Here is a 15,178-nt window from a genome sequence, read left to right on the forward strand (position 1 = left end):
AAGACTGGAAGAACTGGTCTTGTGTAGTTTGGAAAAGACAAGACTTAGAGGGGCATGATAGGGGTTTTCAAGTACCTCAAAGAGGGTTACGAGGAGGAGGGAGAAAAAATGTTCTTCTTGGCCTGAGGATAGGACAAGGAGCAATGGGCTTAAACTTCAGCAAGGGAGGTTTAGATTAGACATTAGGAAAAACTTCCCAACTGTTAAGGTGGTTAAACACTGGAATAAGTTACCTAGGGAGGTTGTGGAATCTCATCACTGGAGAAGTTTAAGAGTGGGTTAGACAGACACCTACCAGGGATGGTCTAGATGGTGTTTGGTCCTGCCAAGAAGTCAGGGAACTGGATTTGATGACCTCCTTGAGATCCCTTCCATTTTTAGTGCTCTATGATTCTATGATTTCATTCACTGAAGGCACCTCAGACGTTGTTTGAGAGCAGCAGCATTTTCAACTGCCTGTTAATAGCATTTCTGTAAAAATAATAATAAAAATTTAGAAAGTGCAGTCGCAGATTACAGTAAACTCTTTCATATCTGACTTCCCCAGGACTGGGAAGTTGCTGTATATTCAAATATTCTAGATAAGAGAGGAATACTTAGCAGTGCGTAACATTAAAGGAAAACAAGATTAGATATAAACAAACAAACAAACAATGTATGCAGAGTTATTACCAAAAGTAGTGTTGTACGCTGTACAGTTGTATTTGCTGTATTTGTATTTCTTCTCACTATACTGTACTTATGGAGAATATAACTAAAATTTACTTCTGGTTAAAATGCCTGCTGTTTTGAGAGTTCTGGATCATAGAATGGACGACATGAAAAAAGTTTACTGTAGTCTGTTTTCTTTCTTCTGGCCCAGCTGCTGTGTAACAGGCAGGACGGCAACATGGAGAAGGATGCACGTACTACATAGTAGTCCAGTTTATCTCTAACTGTTCACAGCTGTCAGCTTATTTTTGGGAGGAAAAAAGTCCCTCAACACTGAGGTGTTTTCTTTGTCCCTTGTGCAGATGCTTCCCTTAGTTCCCTCTCTTTATGAATAGATAGGCCACGTGTGTTGAAGTGGTTGTTTTTGTAAAATTAAGTCACTATTTAGAAAAGTCTGAAGACCAGCTCCTTGAAGGGGATCTATCACTCACTTTATCAGTATATTAAGTAATCTGGAAGTTAGGAGTTTGTGGACTCACCCAACTTGGCTACAAGAGCAAAGTAACTTTGTGCAAAGTAGGAAGTTGTGTCCCATTTAGGATAAAACCTGGTGAGAAAAGGAAAGATAAGGCTGTGTTTTCAAAGAGGAAAATAACTTTTTTTCAAATTGAAAAGAAAGGGATAGAAGTAGAGCCCCTAGTCTGTACTTCAGTAAATCTGGCTCTGAAGATAAGCCTCTTTGCCATTAATTGGAGTCCTTAAGATCAGTCCCTTCTCAGAGCAAGCAAACAGCAACAAAAAACCAGGGAAGTATGGATGACAAGTGCTTTTGTGTTTTTATGCTGCACCCAGCGCTGTGATATCCAAACACCTCTGATGTACTTGACCTTTGTATTCCCAGAGAATTGGTTGTGTGTGCATCCATGCAAGGATAGAACCAAAGGAGCATGAGCTGCGTGGCTGGTTTGTTTGAGAGCCATTTGCATAACTTGGGGCGTAATTGGGAGTCCAGGGACTCTGAACAGCAAGTTAACAGAATCTTTCTGTCACTCCCCTTCTCACACAAAAGAGAGCCCTGGCTCAGTTTGCAGTTGAATTGAGGCCAGCTTGCTCATACAGAAGTTTTTCTTTTCCCCTTTCTTCAGGAAGTAGCAGCTAGCACAGTAGTTCTGGTGTCTCTTTGGTATTTTGCCTTTTAATATCCATAGCTCAATGACTTAATCCAGTGCCTTTATGCTTCCTCTGCCTACAGCAACCCTTCACTTATATTGAGAGAATAATCTTCTCTTTTGGAATTTATTATATTAAAAATAGTGTCCAACTGCTTAGATTAATATTTTATTTTTCTATCAAGTGCCAGGAAAAGGAGGATTGAATTTGGACCGTGTGGGAAAGAACTGGGGAGGGGAAGGAGGTTAGTGGTGGTGTTGTTGTTAAGCCAAGTTAGTAAGAAATGGTCATTTACCAAGTCAGAGATGTAAGTGAAATCAATACCAGTGATTCCTGAGATCTGATAATGTTCTGCAGCTCCTTTACTTATAACAATGGGATCAAGACGGTTTGGCCAAATTCTGATCTGAGACATATGAATTTAATCTGGAGTAACTCCACTGATGTTTTAATTTTTGATGTTAACAGAGTTACTCTGTGTTTACCCCAGTGTAACTGAGACTGTCTTCAAATTTAGGCGGATGCTAAAACCTGGGAGAGTTAATGTTTTTGGTGATTTGAATAAAACAGAGCAGGAAGGAAATTAGGGATTTGTTCAGTGTAAAGCCACAGCTGCTGCCTCTGCGCTGTATGTTTGCACTGGAATGTACTAAACCCTGAGGTCCTTAGTTGTTGTTTAGCCCTCAGTCAGGCAAAATCTCGAGAAGTAAAGACCTCAAGACTAGACCACAATTAATGGATCACATGTTTGTGAGAAATACATTTAAGGTGCTAGTATTACATGACAGTATGTTAATAATTTAGTGGGAGGGAGACTTGTCATAGGGTTGCTAGATAAAAGCAAGCTTAAGCTAGTGATCTGATCATATACTGCAAACCAAAACACAGACCTGTGGCTCGGCAAGCAAAGTCCAATGATTTCATTTTCTAATATAGAGTGGTGTGAATTCACTGCCTTTCTGGAGGTGGATTAGTAAAACCAATGTGTTAATCTGTGATAGAAATTAGATGCCTTGGTCCATTTTACATTTACAGAAAGTGTAATGGATTTCACAGCCAGCCTGATTTTCAGAAGTACTGAGCATCCACAACTGATGTCCAGAGGAGCTACAGGTGTGTCTCAGCTGTGAAAAATCAGTCTTATGTAGGCAGTTACAGTAATACTGAATATCTGCAGCCTTACCGGCCTATCCCAATTGTCATGTACACCTCTACAAAATGAGTGCGAAGTATATGTAAAATGCCACCAACAGGACTTCTCCACTCATGCCAGCGGTAGAGTTTTATACTCTTTTGCATGTCTGAAAATCAGCACACAGGGGGCAGTACAACAGAGAATCAGCCTCTTTCCCTTTGCTGTTTTGATTTATTGAACTCATATTTGCTTTGTAGTAACACAAATCAATACCCAGCGATTTCCTATTTTAAAACATTTTCTTCTGAAGATCTTTTTTCTCTTAATTTTTGAAGCACAGCAGTGGGGCAGTTAGTCATGGAGTTAAGTCAGGCAACTCTCCAAAGGCTGAAAACCGATCCTCCTTATTAGCAAGTGGCGCTGTCATTTCTTGATATATTTTATTTACTTGGCCGGAGAAGATAAGCAGTTGGGATTGTGTGAAATACCCATGGCTGTTCTTAAAAGCCCTTGGATAAATCTACCCGTTTTGATTCAAATATTGCTGAGGCAGTCTGATACTGTGTTGTTTTCTGGAGAGCTCAGTTCTGTGGGGTCAGAATTCACAGTTTCAGCACGGCATGCTCTGCGTCCTGGGAGTCCAACCCTTTCACAGGATAGCAATTGTCATCTGCTAAAAACTGTTGTAGCCAGCTCTGTGTCCCCTGCCTTTGGCACCCAGGATATGCAGGGCTGTGTGTGCATGCTCCAGAAGTAGAAGTAAATATGATCCTTGGTAATTGCCACAGGCTGTAGTCAGGATGATTTAGAGCAGCTCAAAATTATATCAGAGGGTGTTGTAGTTTTCAACTGGTCGCGAATGGGGTGCAATCCCCTCCTCAGCTGTAAAGTCAGCACAGCTAAGGAGCGATCTCCCTGGGTACATTTTACTTGTACCTGAGACATTGTAATGGGAGGTAAGGGAGCTCTCCTCATCCACAATCTCACAGAAATGGATTTCTGTCTCATTCCCAGTCTCTAGCTCTCTTGCTTGTGTGGTGGTTTTTTTCATGAACTCAGTGAGCACCATTCCTGCCTAACCACAGCTGGTGACAAGTCAGTGGAATCATGAGATAAAATACAAAGAACTCACCGGTGGTCTTGTTTCCCGTTGATTTAATGCAGCTGGATCTTATTAATCCAAGTTTATCCACAGCCTGGGGATCCAAAAGCTTTCTGCAGTTATCCGTTTCATACCACAGCTGTATTCCTGAGTCTTTAATCAAAAAGGTTTTGTTTCCTTTAAATTCGAACAAGGATGGTATTTTGCCAAACAATTTTGGAGTAACGCTTTCTGAGTGTAAGTCATCAATGCACACAGTAGGAAGGGAATGTGCTCTGATAGTCAGAGCAGTAGATTAGGAGTCAAATCCATTGAGGTTCTATTCCTGGGGATACTGTATATTGGCCTCATTCTGTGGCTACTGAAGTCTGCCAGCTCACTTCATTTATGTGACATGAGGGGCAACAGAGAGACATTAATTTACACAGCAAAGTTCTAGAGAAGGTTGCTGTAGAGGCAAAATACAGCTATGCAACCATAATGTAGACTACATAGCCCCTGTCAATAACATCATGTAAATAGCTGGACACACAAGTTTTTTTGTGTTCTGCAAAGGCTTGAAGCTATGCCGCATGTTCTGATGCACTGTCTAATAGCACCATGTCTATGAAGTATTTACATGTCCACCAAAGTAGAGCTCTCTTGTAACGGCTACCCACCAGCTCCTCTCTCTGTATAGTAATGAAAAATGCCATAAACATGCTGATGTGTATCTGGCAGAAGTGGAGAATGTGGTGGGGAGGACCCTTTGTCATTTTCCAAGGTAGCAGAAATTTTGCCTGAAAGTTAATGCTGACCAAGGCAACATTAACTAACACAGAGCAGCCTTCACGCTGGATTCAAGCATTTGAAAATAGCTTGAATTGTTCTGGGATCTCAGTGTGTCTTGATGAGTTGCAACAGACTGCAGGCTGAGCTCCACAGAAAGAGAATTATCTTCTCTTTCCAAACAGTGGATTGGTGGCCATGTTCCTTCACAGGTTTCCTGCAGGGCATCTATATTATTCCTGTCTGCTCAGTGGCTATATATGGCCACATCCCCTTCTTCCTCCTCAAGCTTGGAATATGCTCTGATAGTAGTGGTTTCTGCATTCTGGATTTGCGTACGTTCTTGTGCTTTTTACTTTCTTCCCTGCTCATTTAATTAGCAGTCCTTAGCCTCTGTGCGCCTCGATTTAGTCATCTGGAAAATTGGGATAAACTACTTTCTAACAGCACTCACCACAGTGATAGGAGGACTGAGTAATTTTAAAGGAGAAGAACCTCGGCTTTCAACTAAAATTAAATGCAAGTAGGTGGCAATGTTGCTGAGAGTGCTGTTGGGACACTGTTTGGAAGTGGAAGAGGGAGATCCTGAACTTTGGGCTTTTTCCTGTTTGTCAGCCTCATGTTGGAGTTGCTTGTAGACAAGACATGTTTTGTATCTCCAAATGTTTGGAAAAGACTGGATCTCTCTATAGAAATGCCCTCTTGGCTTCTTTCTGCCCAGATTAAGTATTTGATAATAAATTATGCAAAGGAAAAAAATATTTTTTCTTTTGAAATACTTTGTAACATACACAGCTGCTGCCTTCACATCAGTTGCTGTATTGTAGAAGTGTAACTGCCACCTTTAAAACACTTTATAAAGGGCAAAAGGAGCAGTAAGAAAAGCTCTAGTGCAGTTGGAATGGATGAGTGTGAGGGAGCTGCAGAGTTTCCAGTTACAGCTTTGCAAAATCGTCATGACAGAACCCCAAGCTCAGGTGAGTGTTTACCCGGTGTTGGCTTTCATTCTGAACCTGAAGCTTGGGCCAGGCATTTGTGAACTTTTTAAAGGAACCTGGGTCAAGTTTCAGGTGAATCCAGGACAAGTTTGAAATTATCCTGTCCAGTGGATGATATCAATGCAAAACCCATGAATATAATTTTTGATTTTGGATATGATCAAACTCCAGAATGCAAGCAGAAATCAGGAGGGCATACAAAGCCATGAAAAGTGAATAGGGGATCATTTCACACAGTATACTTTGCAAGGGATGGCTGTAGGTCAGACTTTTAGATGGGATGCTTATTAATTGTTTTTGCTCTGCATCTGCTCATTAAGGACCCGATTCTGTGAGGAGCTGAATGGCCACAATTTTTACTGAAGTCCAATGAGAAGTGACGATACGAAGCACTTTGTGAGGTTAGGTTTCATTTAAGGGAATTTTGAAGAGCTCTTACATGCTGTGTTGTGGACATGTGGCTGTTCCTTTAGCAGGAACAGCAACAAAAGTGCTTACTATGGAATCTTCTATTGACGTGTGCTCGTTTTCATTATAGTGCATGGAACATTGGGACAGTTTCCCCAACATTGTAAGAGACATTATATTAAAATAATGATTGTTAAAGGTGCATAGAATTGGGGTGAATGTAAGAATGTGATTGGAGCAGCCTCTTTTGCCTTCGACTTTGTATGAAGATGGCAACAGTGCCAATAGGGTACACAGAAACCAAAGTCATCATGTGTATCATGGGCTTCAGCTCACAGCATAAGAAACTGTAGTCCTGGTGCTGAAAATGATTTGTGTGTGCTTGGGACTCAGATTCATACTCATGGACATTACGAGGCTGACTCTTCCCTTGTTAAAGTAAATGGCAAAGCCCTCATCATCCATGAGACTAGTAGGAATGCCTGTGATCTTGATCCAGCTTGCCCTTGAGCTCATGATCATTTTTAATTGTGTAATCACAGTACCTTAGATAAAAGACAAGCATGAGCATAAGTAGAGCCCTGCAAATCTACGGATATTGTCTCTATGTCCACAGAGATGCTTGCGGACCAGCTGCAGGTAAAACTTCTGTATCTTTGCAGGGGCCTAGGCATAAGTGTTTCTCTGGATTGGAGTCTGTCAAAATCTTCAGAATGCTCTTTGGGAGAGCAGTGATCTAATTTAAAGTAATTTTCTTTCCTCCTTTGTTCTCAGGTGTTCCCTTTCCAAAGAACTTCCTTCAGATCTGCAAGAAGATCCTGTGCAGATTGTTCCGGGTATTTGTTCACGTCTATATTCATCACTTTGACCGCATCATCATCATGGGAGCTGAGGCCCACGTCAACACCTGTTACAAGCACTTTTATTACTTTGTAACAGAGCTCAACCTCATAGACCGCAAGGAGCTAGAGCCTTTGGTAAGTGCTCATGTATAGCCCAATGTGTGGTGAATTCTCCTTCTCTTTTTCTTCAGTTGAGTCTTTTCCAAACTGTCGCAGTTGAAACATGGACCTTTCATTCCTAATGGAACTCAAGCCAGACTATTTAAATAAGCCTTTGTAAATAGGCCAACTCCCTCTATGGTAAAGTCATAAGAATAGTGTGCAATGTATTTCAAATGGAAAAGTACAGAGGGAAAATACAGAGAATTTAAAATGGCAGCTAATTTTTCTGCTGTTCCTTCCAGCACAATCAAGTGGATTTTTTCCTTGCTCTGTTTTTTGCTAATTGGCAACAGCATGGTACTCACAAGAGGAAATCATCAAAGCGCATTTAAAGTGGGTGAGGGGATGGAGCATGGGGAGTGCAGGAGATAACCTATATAATGAACTGGGATTTTCTTGGTAACCATTTTATTGGTTTGTGGAAGTAGTGAGTGTGCTGCACTTGGTTTTATTCACTTTCAGTGAGCGAGCCAGACAATCAGTAGTGCAACAAGTCCAGGAGTCTCCCTTGACTTAGGAGGCTTGGCTCTAGATCAGTGCGTCTTAAACTGTGTTCTGCGGAACTCTGGTGTTCCATGAACAACTCGCAGGTGTGCCGCGAGCATTTGGAAAAATACATTCATGGTCTGTATTTTCTGTTATTAAAACCAGATTCAGTGTTACTACTTCATCACTATGATTTCTTTTTAAATTACTTCATTTTGGTTTTGCTGTGTATGCTGCTGTTTGGTTTTGGGTTTGTTTTTTTTTTTGAAGAAAATTTTCATAGGTGTTCTGCATAAAAAATACTATTATTTGGTGTTCTGTGATCTCAGAAAGTTTAAGAAACTCTGCTGCAGATTGATCAATGTTTAATTTATTATCTCCAAACATTAGATTCCCAAAGTGGGACACATTGTCACTGTGGTCTGAAGAGTTAAAAACCTGTTGGAAAGAGAGGAGAGGGAAGAATCAATTTGGAAAGGGCTTCTGTGTGCTGACATTAGTACCAGGCTGTGGGCGTGTTTAGAATGAATGGGACTTGGTGTTCTCCACAAGTCACAATTCTGTATCCTGCACATTATTAATGAAGTGTTAGCCTGGCCCCAGGATGGGGGAGAAGAGGAAGGGAGGGGTGTCCCTGTGCTGCGCAGCTGCCCAGCACCCGCTTTTTAATGGTTAAATGCACACAGTGAGCACAGGTGAAATGTGTCTGTGTGTGTTGAAAGCAGATACTTGCTGTGGGTCTGTGTCTCTGTGTGCATATATGCACATGTGCAAAAAGTATAAGCCTGTGTAGCATGTGTATGTAAAGCGATGGCCCTCTCTATGGGGGAGGAGTTCTGTGTTTGCCTTCAAACTTTTTATGTTGAAGATCACTTTTTGAATTTAAGAGCAAGCAAGGACCTGCCCCCATCCTTCCCCAGAGCTCTGCCTACTCCACATCCCCTCCCTGGCTCGCTCTCCCCCACCATCACTCACTTTTGTCTCAGTAGGCCAGGGGTTGGGGTACAGGAGACGGTGAGGGTTGCAGGCTCTGGAAAGGAGTTTGGGTGAAGGAGGGGGCTCCAGGCTGGGGCAGGAGTAAGGAATGCAAGCTCTGAGAGGGAGTTTGCCCAAACCTGGAGCCCCTCCCCCCCCCAGACTGTCTCCCAGAGCTTGCCCCCCTCACTCCCTGCTACACACCAGCACTTTGGGTGCAGGAAGGGGTGAGAACTGTGGGCTATAGGAGTCCGTTTTTGTGCCAGGTCAGAGCTGGCATTGGGGTAGGGCTGCAGGCAGCAGCGAGCAAGTGCTTCCTACAGGTAGCTCTGTGCAGCTCCTGGGAATGCAAGCTGGCTGAGTTCTCTGTGGCCCATGGATGGGAGGGGCCGGGGGAAAGAGGTCTGCATGCGCTGCCTTGCTGGGATTGGCCAGTTCCCAGCCAATGGAAGTTTCTTGGACAGTGCTGGAGGCACAGGCAGCACAGAGGTATCTCACCCCACCCCCGGGGGTTGCTTCCAGGACCAGTGTGGAGCCATGCAGAGACAACCTGGCTAAGGATCGGCATCAACTGGCCGAGGCTCCGGGACCCACCAGTCGATCGTGATTGAGCAGTTGGTAACTGCTGGTTTATGCAGACTGGAGAGGAAATGTGGGGAGAGACAAGAGTGTTTTCTCAATGGTTCCCAGAAAGGAGCAACCAGTTATTTACATTATTAATTGATGTACAACAACCCGGTGATATAGGTACACGTTATGCCAGTGTTACAGATGGGAACATGTAAGCACAGAGAGGATGATTCTCTGTTGCACTATGGCCTTTTACACCACATTGGCATTGTAAAGAGGCCTTGAGGAAATGAAAACAGACCCTTGAGTATACCTCTGCAGTAAGAGAGGGCTTCCCCAGTAGCACAGAAATGCTAAAGCAGCTCCACCTCGGCCCATCTCTCTGCCCATCATGGGGGATGTGTCAGAGGCAGGAGATATGAGATGTATACCAGAGCATGTTTAGGGAAGAGTGCTCCACAAGTCCTGAGGTCCCTGCTGGCCCCAGAATACAGGGAGAGTAAAGACGCTTCAGTTGCTAACCCACTTATTCCTCAATTCAGACTAGGCAATGGGAAAATTGGGTCCACAGTGTTGAAGGGGCTTGCCCCAAGTCCGGAGTCAGTCTGTTGCAGAGTGAGGAACATAATCCAGCTGCTGACATGCCCTTGTATGCAAATCCTCTGACATTCCAGCATTCTGTTCCTGGGAATAGACATTCTGTTAAGAATTCTGGTGGAATTCAGCAACTTCAGAGCAATTGTTCTATTCCAGACCTACATCAGGAAGTACCATGTCACCAGGCTGACGGAGCCCCACTTGCTCTCACTGCCTTCATTCCAGAATTATCTTGGCAAATGCCAGTCTAGCCTGGAAATGCATAAAACATATGTTGGTATTTTCTTCCTCTTCTGGGCAAAGAGGAGGGAGCTGATTGCCAAAGTGAACGCAGACGTGACATATCATCTCAAACATTACTGCAACTGCTAAGGATGAGCTGTGCCCCAGCAAGTTCACCCTTGCAGGAAATGATTCCCAATTATCCCACTTAATTAGAAAATGGGCCAAGCTCTGATTAAATAAACAGATTGTCATGCACTCTATAAACCAGAAGCCAACTGATTAATCAATGTATTTATGAAAAAGGGAAATAATTCCAAATGCTGATACTGGATTAAGAGTAATAATGCTAATGAATACTAGCCTGGTGACAGGATGCTGGCTTTTAAAAATGGGGCTCATCTGACTTTTAAATCCCAGTCCAGCAGTTGCAAAAACAAAGAGCAAATTTGGGTTGTACATGGATAATTTCCTTTAGGCAGTTATCTGATTAGCTCTTTGGGTCAGCTAAAAGATGGGAGTGTATTTTTAAGGCCTGCTGATTTGTGGGCCATCTCCCCTCCCACCAAGCTGGGTTAGTTGGACAGTTCTGTCAGTTCTTAGTAGGAAGTTGTGTTCCACATGGCGAAAGGGAGAGCTGACTCCTTCGCGCGGCGAGCAGTTTTAAGGAGAACTACAGGAACCAATGGTTGAAACATAGGGAGAATCTTCAAAAACATACCCTTTGCAGCAGCTGATAAGCAGGATACCCTGAGACGATACTGTAAATATTTTGAAATTGATCCTTAGTAATAATGCCAACAGGTCTCAGGAGAGATCGCAATATACTGACCAAATGACAGTAGTCCCTTTAATGTGTAATGCTTCACTCCTGTTGCTTGTTCTGTTTTCCTGCAGTGAATCAAGTGCCATTCATGATAAATAATAGGTAACTGTTGGTGCTTTACATCTTTGGAGTAACTTACAGACATTTAATTTGAGTCATCATCTTGTGGTTCAAGCCCAGTTTTAAGTGAGCTGCCTTTTGTTGCTACAGATTTCTTGTATGACATTAGGCAAGCCAGTTAACATCTCTGTATATCAGTTTGTCATCTATAAAACTGATATAATAGTACCAGCTTTGCAAGTATTTTCATAGTGAACCTACATTAATTAATACTTGTAAAACGCTTTGCGACTGTTGAATAGAAGGTATTACAGAAATGCAGAATGCTGTAGTGGTTGATATATGAGGAGATCCTGAAACTGGCATACTGCACTTCAGAGCAAGTTAACTCTGTTGACATCCAAAAGAAATAAATACCCAAAAACTGTTAGAAATCCTTTTCGTAAGGATTTCTTGGATAGGTTTTGTAGCTATTTTAGATGCTTTTGCCACAATCAGATTGAAATGTATAAATCGGTTAGGCTACATCTAGACTGCAGTTTATCTCAACATACCTTATGGCAGTGAGGAATGTGAATAAATCACACACACCCTAGCAATATAAGCTGCATGGATATAAACCCAGGTGTTCACAGCACTGTCTGTGGGAGAGCCTCATTTGTCCTCCTGAAAACTATTCTGTCTGGGGAATAGTATGACTCCTTTAAAGAAAAAAAAAACCAACTAGATGGCTGCCTACAAGAATTATATCGGTTATCTCTGACAGCCCTGCACATCAAGATATTCCACCACCAACCTGGGAGGGCAGTGAGAATTGCAACATAGTTATACCAGCAAAACCTAGTATGTAGCCATGGCCTTATGGGGCAAAAGCGTCCTTTAACCTATATTGTTTAGGGACTTGGTTTAACATGTCCAGCAAAAGATCTCCTTGTGCTGGAATAAGCGGCAGTAGAGGAGGTTCTGTGTATAGCTGTAGAGAGAAAGCCAAAGTGCCTTCCAAACTATGGGTTTGATTCTGATCTTTCTTTCACCAGTGTAATTTCACTGGAATCAGTGGAATTACTCCTTATTTGCATTGGCGTAAGGATAGCAACATTTGACTGTCTGCATCACTTTCCCTTCTGATGTGATGTCTGTTTCTCCTCTTCCCTCCAGGAACTCTGTGCTTTCTACCCGATGGCATTTCTTGCAAGTGTTTTCTTTTATGAGAACAAAAAGTATATAGATAAAGCAAACTAAAGCAAGATATATTCTAAATGTCTACTTACCATATGCATTAAAATAGTTTGCAATTTAAAAATACAGAGACACGTGTCTTACTGTAAGTGGTTGCTCCTCCAGTAGAATCAGCACAGTTGAATTAATGGAATGAATCCAGTGGAATTGGTACCATCTTACGCTAGAACTAAATTTATCACACAGTGACCAAACATAAAATGTCCTTAGCCACAGTGTTATATTTAGTGTTAAAACTGCCATTGGTTTCAAGACAGCCTTGGGCTCCAATAAGTTTTTACTTAACATTTGACACAATTTAAAAGAGCATTTAAAATTTCCAAAGAAAATGGTTTTACACTTCTCTGTGTAAAACTCTCCGTTGAACATGAGTCTTTTGTTGTCTAATCCATGTGCTCTCCAACTTGGGTGCACTGTGACACTCTTCTAACAACAAAAATTACTACAGAACCCCAGGAATGGGGAAGTCTAAGTCTGCCTGAACCCTGCAGCCTGGGGTGGACAGGCCAAAGCCCAAGGTGGGGAAGGCAGGCAGTACCTGGGGTCTTGCTGCCCTGAGCAGAAGTCCTTGAGTTTGGGCTTCAGCCATGGTGGTGAGGTTTGGCCAGCAAATTTAACTCCAGCACCACAACCCTACTAAATCAGAGTCATGACCCACTTTGGCGTCCCGACCCACAGTTTGAGAATTGCTGATCTAATCAGAGGAGGAGAGGGGGTTTTATTACAGTAACTTAATTAGCATATCTGTATCGTCCTATTGATTTACAGTGAGCAGTTGTGTACACTAAAAGCCGTGTTATCCGGATCTTGGGTAACCAGCATCTTCTATTAACTGGCACTTGTGGCAGCTGCTCCAGAGCCAGCAGTCCTGCTGGGACCAGGACTAGCTCCCCTGGGGCCAGCTGCTGCAGGGCCGTCTCCCCAGGCTGGGGCCTGCTGAGTGGGGAACAGCTGTGCTGCCGGGGGTGGCGGCAGCGGGGTGGCCCTCTCCCCCTGGTCAGCTGAGTGGGGCCACACTGTCGTGGGCACTGTTAATGTTTCACAGCTGCTCACAGAGGTTCTGGAACAGTTTTTATTGTGGGGGTGTTGAGAGACACTGAACCGATGTATAAACCATGTATTTAATGAAAACCACCTCAAGCTAAGGGATGGGACAGCACCCTCCTGCCTCTATGGTTGGACGTCTTTCAGTCAGGAAGTTCCACAACTTAGACTGCATACTTTGGCTTCATCTCTGCCCCTTGTGTGTCCTGATACAGGGACAGATTCTGTTCAGTTTTACTTGTGAATCCAGAGTATTTCTTTTGTAGTCAATGCCATTACTTTACACTTACATGCATGTAACTTAGAGTGAAGGCTAACCTCACTGGACTTGGAGGCCTTTGATCATGTCTCAAATAATTCTACTCAAGTGTCATGCGCTGTTGTCAAGCGTGCTTTGTCCAAGGCATGTTCATTAGCATTAATTGGCAGGCTTCTTGGAGGAGGAGCAGCCAAAGATTTAAACAGGCTGTGTTCCCCTCTGTGTGGCTATGGGCTGAAGAAGTGGGTCTGTCCCACGAAAGCTCACCTAATGAATTGTTTTGTTAGTCTTTAAAGTGCTACTTGACTGCTTCTTTGTTCTGATAGTATATAGACTGGCATGGCTCCCTCTCTGCTACTGTTCAGTTGCAGTTCACAGACAGGAAGCAGGAGTTGCTGCTCTCCATGCATACCTTGTTCTATGGACAGGGCATTTCAGATTCTGGAGCTATCAGGCCAGCATCTTCCTTACACTAAAGAACACAGCCCCACACCGCAAAGGTGTAAGTCAAACACTGTAGAAATGGACATCCATGTTTGCATGAGATTTTTATTTTTCCCGTTGCAGAATTTGCATACTCCAGTTAAACTGTGTGTTGTGGGAACTGCAACACACTGAAGTCATGGTCAGGATTCAAAATACCAAGTCAGTATTTCTCCAGGTGTCTGTCTATTCAACTTCACTTTTGATGCCATTCTATGTTTATTAGGCTGTATTAATCAGCAGGGTAAACAATGCTTATTAAATGCAAAGTTTCTCTTCTCCCGTTATTGGCTAACCCACCGCATAGCTAGCATGATCCCCAGACCGCAGTAGTGCATATCAGGTATCACTTTGTGTGTATGTCACAACACAGTTGTTGCTGTGCCTGAGCCACAAGCAGCTACTTTACTATCTGTGCAACATAAAGTGTCTGTTAATCATGCATCTTACTAATAGGCTGTTGTTGTTCAGAGATCAGCAACAGAATCAGTGGCAACAAGTTTTGTTGCTGGTTTCTGGTCTTTTATTCTGTAAAAGAACAGTCCCAACCAGCAAAATTTATTTCATTTGTCCAGTTATATTGAACTGAAAGGTACATTAGTTACATTCTGTGATAAACAAGGTTGTCATTCCCAGAGAATTTAGCTTAAAATACAGATCAGTGGATTATAATTTGCTAAACGTTTTGTTATTTTTTAGTTGTCTTTGGGTGTACTTATTGAAGTTTGCACTGAAAGAAGAATTTGCACCTGACCAGTCTACTTTCTTTACTGTACTGCCTCCCACTATGAAGTAATGGTGCTGCATGTATAACAAGGATGGTTGCTTCTAGAGCAAAAGGCTGAGACATCAAGGACCAGAAATACTGTGCTGTGCATGAGGCTTCTGGGCTACAGGGTGAGAGAACCACTTCATTTCGCTCAAGCCACTATCTTATCACTATCTAGGGTGAACATCCGTCCTATTTTTATTAGAACAGTCCCTTATTTAATCTGTCTCACAGGCATCCTGACTCTTTTTTTAAAAAGAGGCAAATTGTCCCGTATTTTGTGGGGCACCTATTCTCTGGCACCCTACGTCTTGGAGTGGCAGCTTCTCCTGCCAAGAAGTTCCTCCACTGGTGGCTGCCCTGCTCCCCAGAGTTCTGCACTGTGTGGCAGCAGCTCCTGCTTCAGGGGAGC

At 42.9% G+C, this 15,178-nt stretch overlaps 1 protein-coding gene across 1 annotated transcript in view; it reads left to right on the forward strand.

Annotated features, from left to right (window-relative positions):
* The window catches only part of MOB3B (MOB kinase activator 3B), a 78,388-nt gene that overhangs the window by 41,285 nt on the left and 21,925 nt on the right, over positions 1–15,178 (forward strand). The window contains exon 2 of the mRNA XM_074994704.1: positions 7,007–7,209. Coding sequence (XP_074850805.1) covers positions 7,007–7,209 — 203 coding nt within the window. The remainder of the gene's footprint in view (positions 1–7,006; positions 7,210–15,178) is intronic.

Source organism: Carettochelys insculpta, chromosome 5 (genome assembly GCF_033958435.1).
Source record: "Carettochelys insculpta isolate YL-2023 chromosome 5, ASM3395843v1, whole genome shotgun sequence".
NCBI classification, from domain to species: Eukaryota; Metazoa; Chordata; order Testudines; family Carettochelyidae; genus Carettochelys; species Carettochelys insculpta.